General features: G+C 36.1%; 1 protein-coding gene across 7 annotated transcripts in view; it reads right to left on the bottom strand.

Annotated features, from left to right (window-relative positions):
* ABCD3 (ATP binding cassette subfamily D member 3) overlaps window positions 1-21,927 on the bottom strand; it is a 137,260-nt gene that overhangs the window by 18,354 nt on the left and 96,979 nt on the right. For all 7 annotated transcript variants that reach the window (XR_010382178.1, XR_010382177.1, XR_010382176.1 and 4 more), the window contains exons 3-13: window positions 21,734-21,832; window positions 18,185-18,273; window positions 11,753-11,822; window positions 10,276-10,373; window positions 9,794-9,917; window positions 7,562-7,618; window positions 5,516-5,658; window positions 2,836-2,905; window positions 430-499; window positions 240-337; window positions 24-115 (exon numbers count right to left, since the gene is read on the bottom strand). Coding sequence is in view for 4 of the 7 variants with exons in the window: in XM_031457638.2 (XP_031313498.1) it covers window positions 24-115; window positions 240-337; window positions 430-499; window positions 2,836-2,905; window positions 5,516-5,658; window positions 7,562-7,618; window positions 9,794-9,917; window positions 10,276-10,373; window positions 11,753-11,822; window positions 18,185-18,273; window positions 21,734-21,832 (1,010 nt within the window). In the remaining 3 variants the exon portion in view is untranslated. The remainder of the gene's footprint in view (window positions 1-23; window positions 116-239; window positions 338-429; window positions 500-2,835; window positions 2,906-5,515; window positions 5,659-7,561; window positions 7,619-9,793; window positions 9,918-10,275; window positions 10,374-11,752; window positions 11,823-18,184; window positions 18,274-21,733; window positions 21,833-21,927) is intronic.

Raw genomic sequence — 21,927 nt, 5'->3', positions numbered from 1 at the left:
TCATTATTACTCATCTTACTTACCCAGCTAATCTAGTCATTTCACGGCCAGCCAGAACTATCCGACCCAGAGCTTGAGACATTCGCAAAAGCATTCTTCCACTTTGGTAGTAATCCTTAAATAGAAATAAATATTAGCCTTCACTTACATTTCTAAGATTAAAGCTAGGTTTCCTTTACTTTTGCATTTAAATTTTCAATTGATCACGCCCGTGGTTCTGACTACTCCTAGCACCGTACCTCCAGGAGTTCTGAATGCGAGCTCCTGAGGTGCCGAGGATGAGACAAATCCAGGAAGGGACGGCTGACAACAAGGTAACCAACCACAGTGGCAAGATCTGAAACATGACGGTTAGGGTTTTAAAAACATCAACAATACTTCACTTCTTCCAGAAATCTCATTCCCCCATCTCTTTAAAGGCATACTTACATTTGGCAATTATGTTATCAATGAAGCCCATAGAAAACCGAAACAAAATGAAATTATGTAGATGTTCCACCTGGCAGAAAGCAAAAACAAAAAATATATATATACTTTCTATGTATTAAAAAAGTGAATCTACCATGAGGACAAAATACATAATACAAAACTTATGTATTATGTATTAATAATGTATTAATAATTAATAATGTAAAATTATGTATTAATAAGCAAATATTTACTGAATGCCTATGATTTCTGATTATAACGTACATATTTCTTTGAGCACAATGCTGATCACAGAGCAGGTACCAAACCATTTTTTTGCAAACAGAATGGAAACCATATAAAGAATGTTGATGCGTATCCTTTGCATGTAATAGTACAATGATACTGTATTCATAATACTGTCAGATGTATATATGCTACAACTGATCAATAATCAAAACAAAAAACAGAAAGAGGAGCTAATTTAGGTAAAACCCTAGCTGTCTGGAAATGGCATTCAGCACTTTGCTTCAGCTGGAGACACACGGTCTGTGCTTTCTCTAAGAATTGTACTACGCTCAACTTGAACCAAGTGCTAATGCAATGCTGCACCGTTTGAGTCTGCAGCTTTAATCCCAGCATGTGTTACCTTAGAATTACAAGTCTAAAAGTGTATTTTATTCTCCATTTTTAGTGTTCTCGACTTTTCCACCTATCGGATTACCCAAGGTCCTGCGTGACCTGGCGCTGGGCTCTGTCTTAAACCTCACCTGCTTTTGCTTCGCTCCTTCTCACTGAGCTCCAAAAATACTGGCTCCTTAAACCTGCTTTTGACATAGTGCTTTCTTCCTGCTGGTCCCTCTGTCAGGAATACTGTCTTCCTAAATATTTACATTTTGTGACTAACTCCCTTACTTCATATGGGTTTCTGATAAAACATCACCTCCTCAAGAAAGGCCTTCTTGCCATCCCAGCTGAAACAGTTAGACAACAGCCCCTATCATGCTCTCCCACTTTATCCCATTTTATTTTTGGTCATAAAATTCATTACTACCTGAAGTCATTTAAAATATCCAGTTGTTTACTTGGCTACTGTCTCCCTCACTAAAATGTGGGCTTCCTGGGAACAGGGTAGCCTGCTCTTAATATCTTCTGCAGAAGAACACTGGCTAGAGCACCTATTCAGAGAATGCCTGCTGCTTCATCCCATGCTCAGTGCTGGAGATAAAACAATGAATGAAACAGACAAGGGCCCTGAGCTCACGGAATGTACAGTCTAATGAAAGAGACAAAGTCGTAAACAAACAAGATGATTACAAATTACAATATAGGCTTTTAAGAAAACAGGTCATTAAATGGCAAGTAACTGGTGGAGGCCATTTTAGACCAGTTAATCAGACAAGGCCTAACTTCGGGGCTGAAATCTAAAGCGTAAGGACGGGCAAGCCATGAGAAGAGCAAGCTGGTTAACAGCAGTCCCCTAGAAAATCACCTTAAATGTATTTTATCGGTGAACACTATCAAGGTTCAGTCATATTAAGTATAAATAAAGTAAAAATTTAATTTCTGAAATGATTTTAAATGACAACTTCTTTAACCTTTTAAAATCACCTCAAATCTGTATTTAGTTTTAAAAACTTCCACTAAAATGTAAGCTCCTTAAAGGCAGGATTTGGTCCATCACATTTACCACTGTTACTACACTAAGCACCTGGACAAGCACACGCACCTAGATGGCACTCAGTATCTTTTAAATGAATAATAAAATTAATTGAATTCAAATTTTCCAACTGGCAAGTAAATAAAAACTGAAGAATAGTTTTCATAAGAAACAATGTTTACAATCTAAATCAACGGTCAGCAAACTATGGCCCACAGGTAAGATCTAGCCTGCCATTTATTTTTATAAATAAAGTTTTATTAGAACACAGCCACATCCATCCATTCACACACAGAACGTGGCTTCTTTTGCGCGGCAGAGCTGAAGAGCTGCAATAAAGACCACACGGCCTGCGAAGCCGGAACTACGCGTGAGCTGCCTGGCCCAGCAGTAAACAGAAGTCCGCTGCGCAGGCTCAGAGTGACAACGCGCGCATCTCCACGAGCACCGCAGGGCTCGTCCTTTCCGTGACAGTTGCTCAATCTGTCCCTAAGTGAGACTCCTAAGTCACCTCTCTGAAAAATACACTGACAAACATTTTAATAAACCTCCCACTTTCATTATTGGGCAGCTTAACAAATCGACGTGACAGTTTTTAGAAAAAAACAGTATAAAATCCTTTACAGCTACTTTAAAATAAACATTTTAAAGATTAAAGATATATAGATATACACACACACACACACACACACACACACACACACATCCTGGCACAGGCCAAAACATTCTTTCCCATAAATACTTGAGCCCCAAACGTGTCATCTTACCAGTTTTCGGAAGACTGAGTGGATTGTCTGCTTTTCTCTTTTATTTCCATTGTAAAAGGCAATTTCTTCACTATTGAAGAAAACAATTTGGCAATTAATTTTAATGTTACCTAAGCCTAAAAAATAATGAAATACAGTATTTGATGCCTGAATGTTTGTATTTAAATGGACATATTGTGACTAAGTTCATCGGGTACATCTCAAGCCACGGTCTGAACCTGGCTGGCCGAGCGGAGCTCAGGAACACACACCTGACTGGACCACAGGCCGGACCACCCACGTATGTTCCTTATGCCATGTGTTGTCTGGCTGGAAAAGGTGCTGGGCTGATTCTCAGAAATATGAATAAAGAAATAAGAAGAAAGTTTCCATGACACACAGGAAGGCAGGGCTGGGACTGCCATTAAGGACTACATACTGAGTACAGATCCAGCCAGGAGGGAGAAGGGAAAACAGAAGTTAGAAAAGGTAGTGATGTCATGACATACAGTCTCTGAAAGACAGAAAAGCAAACCAAGACCTTATAAGAATAAGCTGTTCTTATTTTTGAAGCCCCACCATATCCTCACAACTCCCCTTTCCTTGAGCTGATTTGAATGTATTCGCAAGGGCCACAAAGATCTTAACTAGGAAAAAGGGGGCATTTTTATGGATGAAGAAAGGTTCAGGGAAGTTAAGTAAATTTGTGAAAGTCATGTCAAGTCAAACAGCTGAGATTGTAACTGGTATCTGACCGTAACGTCTCGCTTTCCACTCTATGTACTATGATGTAAACTTGCCCAGAAAAGTACCTCTTAACAGCAAAGGAAAGTGAAGCTTTACATAGGAGTCTAGAAGGCATTGTTAAAACGGCCTTCAGTAAACACCTATTATTTCTTTAAAGTCTTTTTTCCTTAAAAATTTATGTGAATTTTATATTCTAGTCCAAAATGTACCTGTATTTTTTTCCATCATAAAAACAAGGTAGCTCTTACTTCAGCCCCTTCAAGTAAAATTAACTTTCCATAAAGATGTATCATGTTTGACCTGCACTTCAGTTTCCTTTACACAATGATACAGAGAGCCCCAGGGAATCAGAACCCCAGTTTAACACAATTCTGCACTTACAACCTCTTTCTTACTTCCTTCTACTTCTTTTGCACATTTAAGTCTATGGAGAAAGAGGAGGTGAGAATACCACTTCTTAACATTTTAGCCCAAACCTAGAACCTGAAAGAAAAGCACATCCTAGAATACTGACAGCTGCCTGTTCAACACCTATCCTCTCCTATGTTCTTCCTTCTAAGAGAACGCCAATCTTCTCAAAGTTCTCCATCCTCTACTGTGCACCCATATGGTTTAGGAATGGCCTTAACTCCATCCACAGTGGAACAGTTTCAACTGGTGTAAGCCAATCAATTTGCTGTAATTGTTTCAGTGACAATTCTGGCCAATGAGATGTGAAAGAAGGTCTGCTGTGGGTCTCCTGGGCAGTTTCCTTGCTCTCTTAAAGAGACAGCAGAAATGGTCTGTTTTTGTTTCTGGATGTTTTGCCAGGGAGGAGGGCTGGTGAGATCTAGAGCTACTTCTGCCATCTTGTGATCATGAAAGAATTAGCTGGAGGAAAAGGGCAACATATAGAGGAAAACAGAGCTAAGAGAAGAGCCAGAGCCCTGATCATGCTGTGCCTGAAACTGCTCTACCTTAAGAGTTCTTATGTGAAATGGTAAACGTCTTTATTGCTGGAGCCTTCTGAGTGAGGGCTTTCTGTTTCTTGCAATAGAAAGCATCTTAACTGATACCATCTTTCACTCACTTGGCAAAGAGCCTCCCTACTCAACCTTCAATTCTTCTGTCTCCCTACAGCACAAAACCCTGTTTAAAACTGGTATCATTTTAGCAATCCAAGAAAATAAAGGAAGAGGGAACTGTTAAAAGAATAATTTCCCAAATAAATTTGTAAATGACAACAGAGTAGTAAATAAATACTAGGACTCTCAAAATGACTTAAGGTTGACAGATCATCCATGTGTGAGGAAATTTACTGAGTACTTGCCACATATTAAAAACAGTGCTGGAAGCTTTATATATATTTCATATTCAATCTTTTCAACAACCCTGTATTATCTACCCAGTATAAATAAGAAAAGTGAGGCTATAAATAACTTGTCAAAAGTCATATATCACGTAACTGATAAGTGAAGGAGGTAGATTTTGAAACTAGTCAGGCTGGCTCCAAAGCCCAGTAATTTTTCTTTCTATGTTGGATTTTTAAGCTACCTAGAAACCAGGCAGAGACACACGCAGTGCGACTGGATTAACTTTGAGGATTCCAAACATAGTCTCAAATAAAAATATTTGCGGATAAATTGGAACAAAATTTTCTCTGAAGAAGTAAATCTGAATTTGAATGTATTCTGACTTTGCTTAGAGTGAAATTAACAGAACAGTAGTCAGCAGAAGACATGAAGAGGGAAGTCAGGGCTACCACACACTGAACAAGAAGAACGGTCAGCGAGGTAGAGGATCACTGCTGTGTAAAACTGATAAACTTCATAATGCATATTTTCAAAAAAGGTAAAAACACACATAATTTCAGTAACAGTGTTACCAGACTTTCTGGAGTCAACTTATGTGACTTTACCATCCATACAAGTGAAGTTTTAGTACGGCTAAATACATCTAATACACTTGTGCTTGCCTGTTTGTGATCAGCCGAGAATTAACGTATCTGTACTCTCCTTCAAACTTCTGCTCAGTTACTGTCATCTTGCCGATGGGCCTTCGAAGCCGAGTCAGGAATAGCCCAGAAACAATCAGGTAGGCCATCATGCTTGCCGGGCCCTGTTATTATTGGGAGAGGAAGACGGACAAGGGTCAAAGATACAAGAAATTCACTGAATGCAACGCGCACAATTTATTACAATCAACTCCAGCGACTTTGCTCTTTCAACGAATTTTTTTCCCCTTTAACTGTTTTGTTTCTGAGAAAACGCACACTGGGCCTCGGTGTTTTCACTGCTCATCTATTCCTGCTCCATCACCCACCCCCCAGCTCTCTCAAATTTGCTCACTTACAAACTCCTGATTGCAGTCCCACTCTCTCTATGGCGTCTAAAACTCTGCTGGTAGAATTCGTCTTGATGTTTTCTTAAGATTCCACGACAGTTCTCAGGCAACTTTTTCACTTTCTCTTTGAATGTTAATGTTCCCTGAGGTCTCTTCCTTGGCTCTCTTCTCCTCCCAAATTTCCATCTCTAATCCCATCACTCTCAAGAATCCAAGGTATTATTTCCAAATACCTGCTATGCATCTTCAGCTTAGCACTCTGTAGACCCTCAAGCTCACTTCCCCCAAACGAGCGCGACCTGTCTTCCCGTCTCCCGCATCTTGCTTCCAGTGCCGCTCTCTCTCATGTGGCGAAGGACCTCGCCACCCAAGGGCCATTCCAAGGCTTTCAGCCTGCCTTTTCAAGCTCATATACATCTTATATTCTGCCACACTGAAATAACTGTTCCCTGAACATGCCATTCAATGAAGTTGTTCTTATATCCAGCACGCCTGACGTAACTGATGGACACCTGCTCATTCTCAAAGCAGCTCAAACATCACCTCCGATTCTCCGGGACACAAATACATTATTCCAACTTCTATTACTGGACTTGTTACTCTGCATTACAGTTGTTGAGTCTCTACCATCTCACTGGATGGTAACCCCTCTTCAGTAGGAACTGTATCTTACTCAACTTTCTACTCAGAACTACCTAACGCAGTATGTGTGGAATATAGAGCACATTCAAGACTTCTAAAATTCAGCATGATTGATTCAACATATTTCAATAATTAGTACAAGAATAGGCAAAAGAGATAATTAAAACACAGTTTCTACCCCTAACAAAAGCAGAATCAGAAAACAGGAATACATGGAAATATATTTCAGTATTATACACATGTAATAAGGACCACTAAAATACACAGATAAGGGGTATTTAGCCTATTCATCTGTTTATAGTAAAAACAAGTTATAAGAATGACTAAACCTGGCTCATGGGATATCAAGATGTGAGGTAGATAAGAAAATTAAAATAGAAAACTGCTTTCCCCAATGTTTTGGAAAGGAACAAAAACCCTACATAAATTATTTATTAATCAACTACAAAAGGTATGTACGTACACATGTACATATTTACATAAAGCCACCACACTACTATATGGTTGTGTTATAAATATGTAACAATAACATCACACATTAAGTGACTAAAGTCAGACTTCAGTGAGAACACTCAGAAAGTGTAAAGGTCATTTTTACCAGCACAAATGTCAGAGAGACAAGGTAATGAGGCTCATGGGACAGTCAACCATTTATAGTATTATAAATATTCTCGAAACTGTCATAGCCATTCTAAAGGTATTAATGACAAACATTCAAATTTCACACTAAAATAGCTCTCTCCAAATATCTTTTTAGACATTACCTTGCAACAATAAACACATGTACATTAAGTGTTTAAGTACTTCTGGTTATTAATGCCACAAAAATTTTCCAAGTATCTGACTTTAGGAAAATTAAAAAGCCAAATTAAAATACTTTTAAAATCTCTAGTATAGTATTATTTTATAACCATACTTTATTAGGTACATCTTGTAAAAGCACATTCTTTGAGATACATAAAAATTCTTAAAACCACCCAGCTATTCACAACCCAGTACTGCAGCAATTTAAAAGACAGAATAGAAGTCAACTCACCTGAGCTCCAATTGCAGTCGTTAACTTGAAGATATACAAAACTATGTCTAAAAATGGCTGTAAAGTAAAAATCAGAAGGTACAGAATTAAAAAGAACTAAATTGCCTAGACTTACAGCTAATACAACATGTCATATGTAAACTGCTATTCAACACTTGACACACGATTTGCAGCTGTAACTTTATGCTGTAACAGTATGTAGCACGATGAATACACAAAAGACACAGCTCTTATTCTCAAGAGACTGAAAATGGAGACAGTGTGACCAATGTCTACTGATCATCAAGTGGGATATTTATTACTTTCCATCAACTAACATAGCTCTACTGTGATCATTAGCCTTTAGTAACACAGTAATTTCTCCATTTAGTATAAAGACACTGAATAAAATGGCCTGAATTATAAGCTCAATTCTGCCACCAGCTTTTCTGGTTTCTATATATCTTCACCTGAAAAATGAGAGGGTCTTTCTGCGTTTAATGTTGTTTGATTCTACTACCCTATCACATCTATATGTTGAAACAATCAAGTGAGCTTATGAATCTAATTTTCTGATATAAAACTCAAGCTTCTAGAACTAAAATAATACATTAATGTAGTACTCCTCACACAGAGACAACTCAACTGATGTACCAAAAGTTGTACATTATTTTGAAGAGTTTTTCAAGAAACTCAAACTCGCTTTAAATCCATAGCTACCCCTTTCTGACTAATATCTGCATTATTACTAGGATAGGTGGCTTGGTTTAGTACTTGGCTTGTACTAAGCTGAACTTTTTCTTTTTTTTGTCTTATGAATTACCAAGAAGTTAGACATACTTATAAAAAATTCAAGTACATTTAAAAGTTATTGACAAAAATAATGACTCACTTAAGTCAGGGTTCAATTAGATATTTTAAAAAGTAAATTACACTGCAGTACATAGCACCACTACAATTAATTTGATAATATCTTTCTCTATTGCAGATATGACAAGTCCTGAGCTACAGACTTGCTCATGTGCCAAGATATAATAAAGAATATATAACAATGTCTACAGAATGAATGAAAAATAGCATATACAGCCCCCGCCCCTCAAATACACAAACAGGGAACAAACTTTAAAATGTGGTAATAGGAGCAGAAAAAAAAAAACAGCTGAATTAACTGAACAGTTTTTAGTTGTCAGAGTTTCTAAAGTTTGGATCAATTAGTAAAGGCTTACAGAGAGCCAAATGAAGAACAAAGTTTGGTATGAAGTAAGAAGGTATGTTAGTAGCGGACCCATCATGAGGAGGGAGGCTCTTGTGAATATGGACCACTTTTCTCAGAACTGCCTATGCTCCCGCCATCCACATGGTGGAAGTGGGAGCGTTCCCGTTCTTATAGGGTAAGCCTGCCCCTATGATATAGTTTTTTGTCTCGAGACTGGATCTCTCAATCAATTGTGGCTAGAGGCAAAGATAATGGTCCAGTTTGAGACAAGATCTGACCCCAGACCAAGAGCAGTCATGTGGATTGGAGTGGGAAAAGGGGTATCCAAGATGAAGAGGGGAGGGACAGCTGGGGAGACAATCTTACAGGTGCCCACTACATATCCTAGTCAGTGCAGAGTTCATGCAAAGAAGACGGCTTAGTGAGAAGACGATAGCCAAAACTGTAAGGGTGGTGAGATGAGTCAGACAGGTAAGAACTGAGGTCATCAGTAGGAAGAAAACTGGTCTTTATCATCAGAGTCAAGAGCTTTGGTAATATTCTGAGAAAGGGGGAAAAACAGTCCTTAGAAACACTGAAATAAACTAATATCTTGTGGGAAATGTTTTGACTATTATTTAAATAATCTATTAGAATTAGAGATACTGAAGCAGAGAAATGGGCAGGAAGAAGCCCAAGTCTAGGGTTATGGATGTGGAATTAAAAATAAATTGCCATCAATCTCTAACAACTGCCAAAACTACACAGGCCAAGAGATAAAAATTCAAATTTCTGATGTTTTACTGAAATCAGCCTGAAAAATTCTTATATAATCTTTATAAGACACTAAATTCGAAGTTCTCAGTCAAAACACCTCACAAAAAATAATATAAAAAATTAAATAATTATAGTTAAGACTATTACAACAACTTTAATTTTCTTATTAAAGCCTTAAATATCTATATGCTGCTGTTATGTTCATCAAATCAATTCTATATAAATAAGCTCAGATTCAAAATTCAACAAATTAACAACAATAACAACAAAAAGAAACTTACCTTACTAAGATTTGAATACAGATCAACTACACTGTTACAAAACTTTTCTACATCTTGTGTAAGCAGCTGGTCTGGATTAGCTATTCTGTTGTCCAGATTTCCCATTTTATAATATGTGAAAGCTCTAAAATAACAATAAGAAAATGACTTTAAAACAAATAATTTTAAAAACAAAAAAATTCACATTATTCTGTGCAGTGCAAATTCATAGAAACAATAAAGTCTGGAACTGGAAGAGGCTCTAAAGATTGTCCCAACTTATTTTAGGGATGAAGTCAAGTCCAGAGGAGGATGACTTGCCAACAAATGGAAGAGCCAGGATTCGATTCCAAATGCCTGAGGTCTTCCCTACATGCTTCTGAGTCTATGAGCAACGTTCTTGAAAAACATATCCAATAAGAAAGAAGACTTCCACATCTCAACATCACAAGTGTTATTGTTCAATGTAAGCAGCTTTAATGTAAAAACAGGTTACCACTTACTGGAGATACTCCTCATAGAGGTACTTGGTCAGTCTTATTCGGAAGCACAGTTTGAGCTCATTTAACCCAAACTTCAAGAAGTTATTAACCAGAGAGATCTAAAACAAACAGATACATATTACTGGTTTTGCTTCATTTCTACTTACTAAATTATAATTTATTTCCCCATCACTGGCTTTGTTTCCAAATCCTATGATTTTTAAAAGTGGCAGTCCAAATTGATGTAAGTCAGTTGTTTTACTTAAAATTTACAAAGATACAAAGAGAACATGCTAAACTAAATGCAAGTAGCTATATTACACTATGTTAAACTTTACCTGGAACTTAACTTAAGAATATGTTAAGATCATTAATTATGAGAAGCACCTTGATCCCTTTTTTGGGTGGGGGAGGTAAAGAAACAGAAGCCCGATCTGTCACCTTTCCATCCAGCGCACAGAGACTGTTTCAGGAGCCTGACATTCACGCTTAGTGTATCTTCTCTTCCTACTACACTGCAACCCCAGACGACAGAATTCCATATACACTTCATTTGCATTTGTTAAAAAAAATACTGCAAGTTTTATACCAACTAATGCCATTTTCTAGATTATTTCTGGAGTCATCTTTACTACTCTTTTCTTTCATTTATTAAAATTAATTTTTTATAGTTCTCAAGTCACATTTACATAATTTTCCCAAGAAAACACTGGTCTTGGACTGAATCTCAGTCTTTGATTTGTATCAGTGCTGCTTATCTCAATTTTTTATTTTAAAAGGTCTTAAAACCATATATGTCCGTCATCAAGCTTTAGTAAATCTGACATATTTTCTCATTAATTCACAATCAAGCCCCTTTCTTTTATTCCCACATCTGTAATACTAAAATTCTTATAGTGCCTATAAAATAGAATAAAGGTAAGAATCAAGCAAAGAGAATTGCTTATGATTTAGACTACTTAACCTTTATTCTTAATAAATTCAGATAATAAATGCCAATTCAATTTAAACTACATTAGTGGTTCAAGTTACTATAATCATTTGTGGCCTAAAGCAATGATTCTCAACCTGAACTTCTGCCACCCCCCCTCCCATCACCCCCTCAGCCCCAGCAACCTCGCTATAGGCTCCCATAGGAGATCTGGCAGTGTTTGGAGGCGCTGGAGACATTTTCTGTCATCACAACCAGGGGAGCTGTACTACCTCCATCTAGTGGGCACTACTAAACATCTGAGACCCTGGACGAAAAGTCAGAAAAAAAATCCACACATGTGTACACCCACAAATGTATACAATGAAACTAAGCCATAATTCCTTTAAATTTGTCTGCCTAGTATAAAGGTTTGCATTGAAAAATTCCTCGTAAGTTACAAAACTAAACTTGAAATAGAAATTTAGTATCATAAATCTTTAAAGAACTTGAGTAAAAATCCTTAAAAGATTTTAGTAAGATGTGATTTTTCCCCTGTGCAAAAACTTTTTAAAGAATTACACTTACAAGAGGCATGGCAGCGATGAAGTTGAATAAGTATCTCTTGAAATCTTTTCTGTTACGACCAATGATACCACTGCAAAGCACCACATGCAATGCATTAGTTGCAAAAGAAGCAATATTCAACACAAAAAAAATCTCTGTAAATCTCTAGAATTATTTTTGGAAATTTTTACTGAATCAAAAGAATCAGAAAAAAGATGCTAAATGTATTTTCTTACAAAACATGAACTTCTGAAATTTTATCATTTTAAACAATTTGCTTGAAAATCACTATAAATGGCAAAATTAAATGAGAATAATAACTAGTTCTTTCCTTAGTAACAATGGTCATTTAAACAGGCTTAAGCATTACAAAAGGGGTTTTATATGGTGAAAACAATTAACAGCTTTATAGACCGAGGAATGGATTACTGTGGATCAAACAAACTAGTATTTCTTTGTCTGTTTTTAAATATTTTAATATCCTGATTGTCATCTGTATGAGCTAATGGCAGGGAGACAAACTAATGAGAGATCAACTAACTCTTACTATAGAGGGCCAAGAGCAACTATTTCCAGCTTTGTGGACCGTATGGTCTCTGTTGCAACTACTCAGTTCTGCTATTTGTAGACAAAAAACAGCCGAGAATCAAACTGACTGCGGTGCTGAGAAAATTCTACCTAAACAGATGGTAGTGGTTTTCAACTAAACCAGATCTGTTACCTCTTTTTAATCTGCTTTATTTATCTGTTTTTAAAATATCCATTAAGAACTTAATTAAAGTAAGGGTTCTTCTACTTTTTTAAAAAATGTTTGAAAACCATTATATCACTATAAGTAAAGGACTTCTGAGTTTCAAATGTCTGTGAAGCAGTACAATATAATTTATTTGATCACATGCTGTTTTTTCAAGTAACATTTATTAATATTATCAAACGCAAATTAAATATATTTTGAAAAACAATGCACTAAATGATTCAAATCTAGGTCCACACATGAAAATGACTGGTATACATACAACAAAGAAATAACTTGCTTTTTATGAGGGAGTAGGTGAATAATGCCAAGTAATATGAACTGGTCTTTTAGGGCAAAAAAGTTCCATGGTCAAATAACTATGGGAAAACCTGTGTTAAACAAAGCTAACAAATGTCTTTATCAAAGACTTTCTCAAAGCTCTAATGTATCAGATGCATTGTAAAACTCTCTGAGAGGGCTTTGTGGCACTGTAGCATTTCCTTCATCATTGCTAAGATTCCCAAGAATATACTTTGAGAAGTGTTATTTTAGATCAATAGAAAAATAGTCTAGTTTTGACATAACTGCTAAAAAGTAAAAAAAAAAATTAAGCTGAACTAGAAAAAAGTTAAAATAGAACCACACAAAAATGTTGTTTACAGCAGTAAGTATATTAGAGACAAGAAGCAATTAAGACACACAAAAAGTTTAGAGATTCAAATCTAAATTGTTTGAACGAAACTTTACATAAAACCAAAGTGCTTTTGTGCTGCCCAAGCTGTGAAACACACAAGATGATAAAACTTTGGTAAAGCACATGCCATCTTTCAGCAATGGTTTACCATTGGAGTAGCAGCTATAAATTTAAAAAATGATTTCTTGAATAAAGTTTTATCTCTGCTTATTATTCCGCTGCAAAAGAAAAACAATAATTAATAAAGAGTAATTTGACAGTAGCCCCAATCATAATCACTTATTTCATAAAGATCCCTATATGCTTTGAAAGTATTTCAATAAAAGATAGTTCAGTAATTTTAAAATACTACATGTAGCCACATAAAATACTACATGTAGTTTATATTTATATATAAAGTAACATATATATATTATGATTATATATGGCACTATAGGGGAATAAAATTTGCCACCCCAAAATGTGTTTCTTTGGCATAAGGATTATTTCAGGCTGGTTATTTTTAAGAAACAGAAGACTCAGGGAGTCTTTCTTTCGACCTCCCCCTTAGCTGCTCAAAGAATTTAAATAAAAGGCCAGCTTTAGGAATAGAGCTGTCGCCAGAGATACTGCAAAGAACACAACACTAAGTGTGGTGGGTGGAACACAGGCTACGTGTGGTGGGTTTGACACAGGCTAAGTAGGCAGGAGCTGGAGACCAGAGTCTACTCTGTGTCCCACAGTCTTTACCAAGCATCTGCTTTTCCGTCTTCATGTGAATTGCCTTCCTTCCCTCTGAAGTCCCAACCCACTACCCCAACATCCTCTTTTGTCTTTTAGCTGAAGATGGTGTTTAAGATGAGGACTTCGGCCAGTTTCCTAGGTCTTTCCCATGTATATATGTTAGTAAAATTTTGTTTGATTTTCTCCTGTTAATCTGTCTCACATCAATTTAATTCTTAGACCAGCTAGAAGAGCCTAGAGGAGCAGAGGAAAATTTCTTCCTCCCTAACAGCAGCAACAAGATATGAAGGATTAGCTCCATTATCATGGAAGGACCAGTTTCTACCTCAAAGAAGGGGTCTATTCTACTAAAACTTGCCCCTACTCCAAAGTCTTTAGTCACTGTTAACAAGTAAGCCTAAACGATGTAAAGAATATTAAAATTAAGTACATTAAGGACCATAACAAGTCTCTCTGAGACTATTTTAACACAAATACTCAAATCTAAACATACTTTGGAAGGGGCAAAATGGAAAAGGCAGATAAAGACATTTACAATGTAGTTTGAGTAGCAAATTAGAGAAATGTGTTATTTTTAAAATAAAACTATTCTACATTATGAATTCACAATATTTTAAAACTTTTAATTAGATCAAACATTAAAGATCTCATGCATGGCAGAGGCTCATATACATTTATTCAGAAGAAAGTTAACGATTGATTCTAAAATGATCATTTCATAAGTAGTGTTTTTGGTTAAGAGTATAAGAAAGTTCCTTGTACTGTTGTTCCAAGTTTCCTGCAAGTTTAAATTATAAAATTTTTTTAAAAACTCTTAAAACTTTAAAAAAATTTTTTCTACATCTCATAACTAAATTTTAAAACTGAGTACCCAACAAGTTGATTACTCTATCCAGTAGAATTATAAACTGGCTCAAGCTACAAAATAACTATCCTTTTGTCCATTATCATCAATTAAATTTATGCACTATCTACTCTTAGTAATGCATTTTCTCCAGGGCATTAAGTCTTTGGAAATTCCTAGTTTAGAAGATTAAATATTATTCGTTTAGGTTACAAAAACATGAAAGCACAAAATCTGAATTAAAAGGAAAAAACTTTTAAAAGCAATCTTCTATAACATGACTGTACAGGGTTCTTTATATGTATTACGTAGCTGATTCTATACAGGTATCTAACATAATGTTGTTCACAGTGGATATAACCTGTTACTTTCGTCACAGGTAATTAATAATGCTATAGTTGGGGAGGCTGTATTTTTATTAGTAGATACGACATTTAAATAATAAGTCATCAAAAGAAAAAATACAAAATTCTATAATCATGTAAAAGGACAAGAATGCCTTCTCTACATTAATTATAAAAATGACTCAAATTACTCGTGCAAAAAATTCACAGAAACAGAGCTTAACAATGAAACTGATCCTCCTAAAGCTGATGCGGTAGCAGCAATGAACAAACATTTTGATTATGTTTATCTTAACTCCTTAGATCTGTTAGAGGGTTCCTCACTGGGGCAAAACACACAAAACCAACCAGAATCCCTCTACAAAAGCCCTTCAGGAGAACCAGACAATCAACAATCCCACAACTCAGCTTCCAATAAATTAAATATGAATATACAGCCGCGAGTGACTGCTTGAGGAAAGCTCTAACATGAAGGACAAAGATCAGAACAACAAACAACAGCGAAGGAAACAAAGAAGCAGGGAGCTAAAAAAAAAAAAAAACAGTCACAGGCTTGAAAGAATGATGGCTACAGAAATGAACATTCAAACAACAAAGACAGCTCTTGGAAATAAAATTAAAACAAATAAAAATTCAGTCATAAAGTTAAAAGAAAATGTCTAGAATATAGGGGGAAAATGTCAGAGATGAAAATAATAGAGAAATTATAAAATAATCAGATGATTAGTCCAGGGAGTCCAACACTCAACTAATAAGGATTTTAGAAAAAGTACAAAAAAAAAAAAAAAAATGGAGAGGAGGAACTTTTTTTAAAGACACAAGAAAATTTCTCAGAATGAAGAATGAGTTTCTAGAGTGAAAAGAGCCCACCTAGTGCCTGGCACAACCACAGTGAGCGAAAAAATTCACATCAACATTTCTGTGACATTTCCAAACACCAGCAACACAACATCAACAATGAAGGAATAAAAGCTTCCACAGGAAAGAAAAACAGACCCACCGGCATGGAAGGCAGACCAGCACAGGGACGGGCCCCAGCCCCCAGTGTGGAACCTAGACTAGCCGCTTTAAACCTTGGCTGCACATTAGAATCACCTGGGATGCTTCGAAAAGTAATGACTAATTGAATCAGACTCCAGGGGTGGGACCAGGCATTAGCAGTTCTCGAAACTCCCCAGATGATTCCAACAATCCTGCAGCCAAGGCTGAGACCCACTGAGCCCTATACAAGACAACAGGGTGATGCTTTCCAAATTCTAACAAAAAGTGATTTCCAGCTTGTAATGCATAATAAACACAGCTAACTTATCAATCAAGTTCGAGAACAGAGGACTTTATCAGATTTACAAGATCTCAAAAATTTACTTCCCTTGTACCCTTTTCTCAGAAAAAGCCTGCATCTGCCAAAATGAGAAAGTAAAAGATGAAGAGGAAAATAAAAGATCCAGAAAACAAGAGCAATTTAATGCAGGAAAGATGAAAAAAATTCCCAAGATCACAACAAAAGTAAATTCAAACGTAACTGCTATTTAGTGGAGCTAAAATGTAATCTATCCTGATGAGAGCAGGAAGACAGAAAACTAACAAGATGTATGGCAGGGGGAGTGGTAACAGATGAAAATCAATAGTTTATCTGGTGTATCTGACATAATCCTGAGATTTTATAGTGTTGTCAATAAGCTTGAGTTGAATTAGTAAGAAGTAGGCAAAAACTTAAAGCACACAAAAACTTCAATTTATAAACAGCAGAAAAAAACAAAAAGTTACATACAAAAGAAACTACCAGAGAAGCGCGTGTGACTCAGCTGTAAACAAAAGTCAAAATCATGAAGACAACAAATTCTGATTTAACAAAAAAATTGCAAATACAACACTGAGAGAATGAGAATGAACCTGAGCAGGAGTGTAAAAGAGCCAATTCTCCTCTTCCAAAATAGAAGTAAATGTACGCATACTCTCTGAGACTGAAAAATCTAGGAACAGTAACGTGTTACACTGAAATGCAGAGATAAAATGAGAGAGAAAGCAGGAAGAAGTTAGAAGACAGCTGGCTGCAGGAGTGACAGTTACGGGCAGGAGGAGCGGGGCACAGGACTGAGGTGCGAGGCGCTCTGACGGCATGCTCATGTATTTTTTTTTTTAAGCTATCCATGTATTACTTTAAGTAAAATAAAAAGGCATGGGACTGACCACAGGATTCAGGGAGACCTGAGCTGAACATAGGAGTCTACACGATTTACACATATTCAGAGGTATATTGTTAGGGTTTTAATTCTATGCGATAACCTTTATTCTGCCAGAGAGGGGTCAGAAAACATGAGCGTAAGGCACTCTTCCTCTCCTACAAATCCTCTAAGAAGCAAATCAGAGATATGAGGGGAAAAAGCTTTCAAAATTAGGGAGCATTTAAAAATTTCAACTACTGGCATTCAGAAAGTTATCTTAGGTTAAGTATTTTAAGAAATTTTCTGATAAAATACTGCATACCAGGAAACAAATACTAACAAAAAAATTTCTACTCTGACATTCAAATTGGTATCATAAGGAATAAATTCTTTATTAACAGATAAATGTTAATATTCTATTATTTTTGTTTTTAAATTCAAAATCGTTAGTTGCAGTGATTAACAATACAGTATGTACAAAGACTATAATAAAAAAATATACAACACTAACCAGAAATGGAAGAAAATGTCTAAGACTTTTTTGCCTTTTAATAAACATTCTCAATGTGATTCCCTGAGATGCTTTGATATGTTCCTCAAATTATCTCATTAATTTCAAACATCCAACTTCGTGACTTTTTAAAACTCCCATTACAGGAATTATTACAATGCCTTTACATTTTCTGTTTCCTGTCTCTGACCCTCTAAACAACCGCCAGCTGTGCAGGGCTTGGTACAGGGTCTCTCCTGCTCACAGGTACATACCTACAACTGCCTGTGGCACACGGGAGACACTCAGTAAACATCTACTAAGAAAATGAACAAAGGCACAATTTGACTTAAGTACTTATACCTAATTTAGAATCTATTTCTTGCTTAAGATAATGCTTAAATGTAACACAAACCAGTATTTCACACATATAGGAGGAAGGTGAAGAGAAAAGTACCTTTCAATGAGTGTCCCATTTTGAATCATCAAAACATCACAATACGTTCGAGACACCAGCATAACAGCAATAAGTATCAAGTAACCTGTCTAAAATAAACCAGGTATAGTAAATTAATTAAACGCACCTTAGAAAGTAAAAGAAACATTACCTTGGTGGAGATTTTTGGTTTCTAAATTCAAAGCTTTATTTTAGCTTTAATATAGTTGGCTGACATTTTACCTACAGGCAATTTTTAAATATAATTTTAAAGGAAGTTTAAAAATATAATGTAAATGGAAAAGGCCTTATAGATCATTTAATCTAACTTCCTAATCTGGAATTCAAAAGTGAATCCCAGGCAGGTCAGACGACTTGCCTTCATACAATCAGTCAATGACAGAAAGCAGTAGTGTTTACTTGGGTACCTGAATCACAGTGCATTGTGATTGTCGTATGTTCTCAATATACAATTCTAATAAATAAAAATGACAATAACTGCTAAGACAGAGTTAAAATACAAACAATGAAGCCTAAAATTTTGCCTAAGTAGAAAAAATTTGGTTCAGTTTGTTTAAAAAAATCTCTAATAGTGCCCCTGCCCCTGCGGGGCTTTCAATTTAGTTATTAAGGCAAGATTTACACGTAAAAAGTAAGAAAACAGACCAGTGTAGGTAAGTATATTTGCATCACTTCAAGTGATGAGTGGCAGGATGGGAAGGTCTGAGGTAGCAAAAGAGGTTTATGACATTAGAAATACATTAAACAGACCAAGTAAAACAAAGTTGAGAATGAGGATTATGAGTTAAAAAAAAAAAAGAAAGATTTAATGCAAAGTAAAAAACAGACTAAACCATAAGAATTATGGTTTTGAATATCCAGCAGAGCTACCTGTTGCAAGCTTCTAGGTAGAACAAAATGTTAAAAGGTGTTGTTTGGAGAGCATTACATAAGCAATGTTGGGCAAGATGGATGATCGAGAGAGAGAGGTGAGAGGCTGAGGGACTGGCTAGAAGTCAGTTACTGTGTGAAGCAAGAATCTACCCTCCAGCCTCCAACTCCAACACACGCACATTCAAGGCAGACCTTCAGTGTTCTAAACTGGAGGACTATGACAGCAACCTAGAAGCTGAAGTCAGGGAAGAGGGTGTGTGACGGGGGAATGTTGGCTGGATAATGTGTTTGATTTCAAAGTTACAGAATTGAGGGGCACTTACACCTACGACTTATGTAATTTTTGCAAAATCAGTATTATTTTTTTAAAAGGTGAAGGTACTAAAAATATAGCCCTTTAAGTGAAAGACAAGGTAAGGATTCATAAACACAGAAGTAATAAATGAATCCATAAGAAAGAAGACAATGTCAAAGAAAGCCGATGTGACTGAGCTGTGACAGCTGCCCCCCTCGTCTGGGGAGCTGGCTAGTGGGGAAGACACTGTCTCCCGACCCTGTCGCACCACCTCAGAGTTAGGTATTCAGCTGACAACAGAGGAACGTGCTGATTTTCATCAGTACTATCTGTAGGTGACGCCTTAACTGTAATGCTAACTTCTAATTTAGACCTTAAATACAGTCTCAGTGCTAAATTAAGCAATTGAAGAATAAAGCTAACATTAAACAAAGTTTTTTCCTTTATTTTATGTTCTTTGCTTAATTTTTTCTTAAAATAAGTACCAAGTTTACTTGTCTCACTTAAGCAAAATCTGACCAACTTTGATGACTGACAGTCCTGGAATGTCTTTTTACACAAAAGATGTCCGTAGAATCACGATTCCATTACTGGGTTTGTAGAGCACGTCAGAAACTAAAGATCAGTCTGCTCAGACAGTCCCTCGCTTTATGATACATATGAACTTCCATATATTCATACACAGTCTCTTCATTTCTTTATTTCACGCAGTGATTAATTAATCTCTCTAACTTCAGTCATCTATGATTTCTACGGGAGTTCATTTCACTTCCTCAACTGGGGTTTTTATACCCGTTAAAGATGGTTCATAAAACAGCTCTGTGGCTTGAATTTTAAATAAAGATTCTTCAAAGTCAGACAGGTTGTAGAATGAGAATTAATTACGTCTGAAGAGACATGGGACACTGCCACAAAGAAGACGATGAGCGTTAGGCTGCATTTTAAATATATTTATCTTTTGGAGGTGTTGGGCAGGGTCAGGAGGGGGGAGGTCGTTGAAAGTATGAGAGCACAGGGCCTGGCTGTAACACAGCAAAGAATCTCCCAGGCAGATGGTATTGAAAAGAAGGGCAAAGTCAGCTTGTGATTAACCCTATAGGAAAGACAGAAGCCAAATGTGGTTTTTTTTAGAGTTTTAGAAAGAAGACTAGTTAGAAAAGGAGAAGCAAAAAGACCAATTAAGAGATTATAATAATCCAAGTAAGTGAGAACAGTAGGAATGGAAAGAGACTCATCTAAGAGAAGCTCAAGGATACTTGGAAAAAAACATTTAAAACATAAGGGAGGAAGCAGATTTAAAAAGTGTCAGTGTGATCTCATTTTTATTAAAATATGTGCTCACACACAAGAAGACTACACCAAAATACGAACAGAGGTTCTCTCTGAGTGGGAGGCTAATTAGGCACCGAGGGAAATAAATAACTACATGTTCTAATTTTTCCTTAAGAAACATATTATTCTCTATCTAACTGAGAAAAAATATTATTAAATTATTTTTTAGTTTCTCAAGGGCGGAATCAACGAGACATCATGCTGACGTGAGGGGAAGGAGAGCAAGTGGGATGGAGGAGTGGGCCTTCTCTCGGAGAACTTCAGAGCTTCAGAACGTCTTAGCCTTTTCCTGCTATCAACTGATTATGAGGCTAATGCTTTTAAAAACTTGAACAATGGGGAACAATTATGTTTTAAGAAGACATATTTGGCAGAAAAGATTTAAAAGGGGGAGATTCTTTGGAATGAGACTAATTAAAGAACACTGTAGTATCTAGCCAAACATGTTTAGAAGGAAAAATTAGCAGACACCAGCGACTGAAAGGATGAGGGAAGTATGGGGAGGAGGAAGAGTCAAAAATGGTGTATTTAGTGTATAAAAGGAGAATACCGAGGTGATTAAGGAGGGAGATCACAGCATTATTTTTTGAGTCATTAAAAATACAAACAAATAATGACAAAAATAATCTTGATAAAAAGGCAAAGGAGGGGATAACAAGACTTTATTCTTACAACCAGCTCACTTCCTGAAAATACTTGAATTCAGATTATCATTTAGGTATCTTAAGAACATATTTAATCAAATATGAAGAAGCAACCCTTGAACATATTCCATATTAATGTGACTTGTTAACATCTTAATGCGATAAAAAGATCTGTCTTTCTAAATTTAACCTTGTTTTCATCATGTTATAATAAAGCAGTCCTGGATAGGGTAGCTGTGCTGAAGTATTCTAGTATCTCACATAAAATACGAACAAGAAAACACTATTTAAAAACTGGCACTGTTTAACAAGGGTACTTGTAGGACAGGCAATGATTTAAAGATAAAATTACGTCACGTGACCTTTCAAGTTCAACACTTAACATTGTAATTTCGTAAGACTTACCTCTTTGCAAAATGTTTTGGGGATCATGATTTTCAGAATCTGTGTGAGCCTCAAAAAAAACACCTTGTCCACCACAGCTCGCTCTTTTTTCCCCTCTTTCTACATTAAAAAAACAACAACAACAAAGCTTTAAAACAGCTATAACAAGTAAGATTAAAAAACTATGTCTCATCCAAGTCAACATAAACAACCAT

This window comes from Camelus dromedarius, chromosome 9, assembly GCF_036321535.1.
Source record: "Camelus dromedarius isolate mCamDro1 chromosome 9, mCamDro1.pat, whole genome shotgun sequence".
In the NCBI taxonomy this organism is placed as follows: Eukaryota; Metazoa; Chordata; class Mammalia; order Artiodactyla; family Camelidae; genus Camelus; species Camelus dromedarius.
The sequence above is the reverse complement of the archived record's forward strand: the minus strand, read 5'-3'. Positions and strand labels throughout refer to the sequence as shown.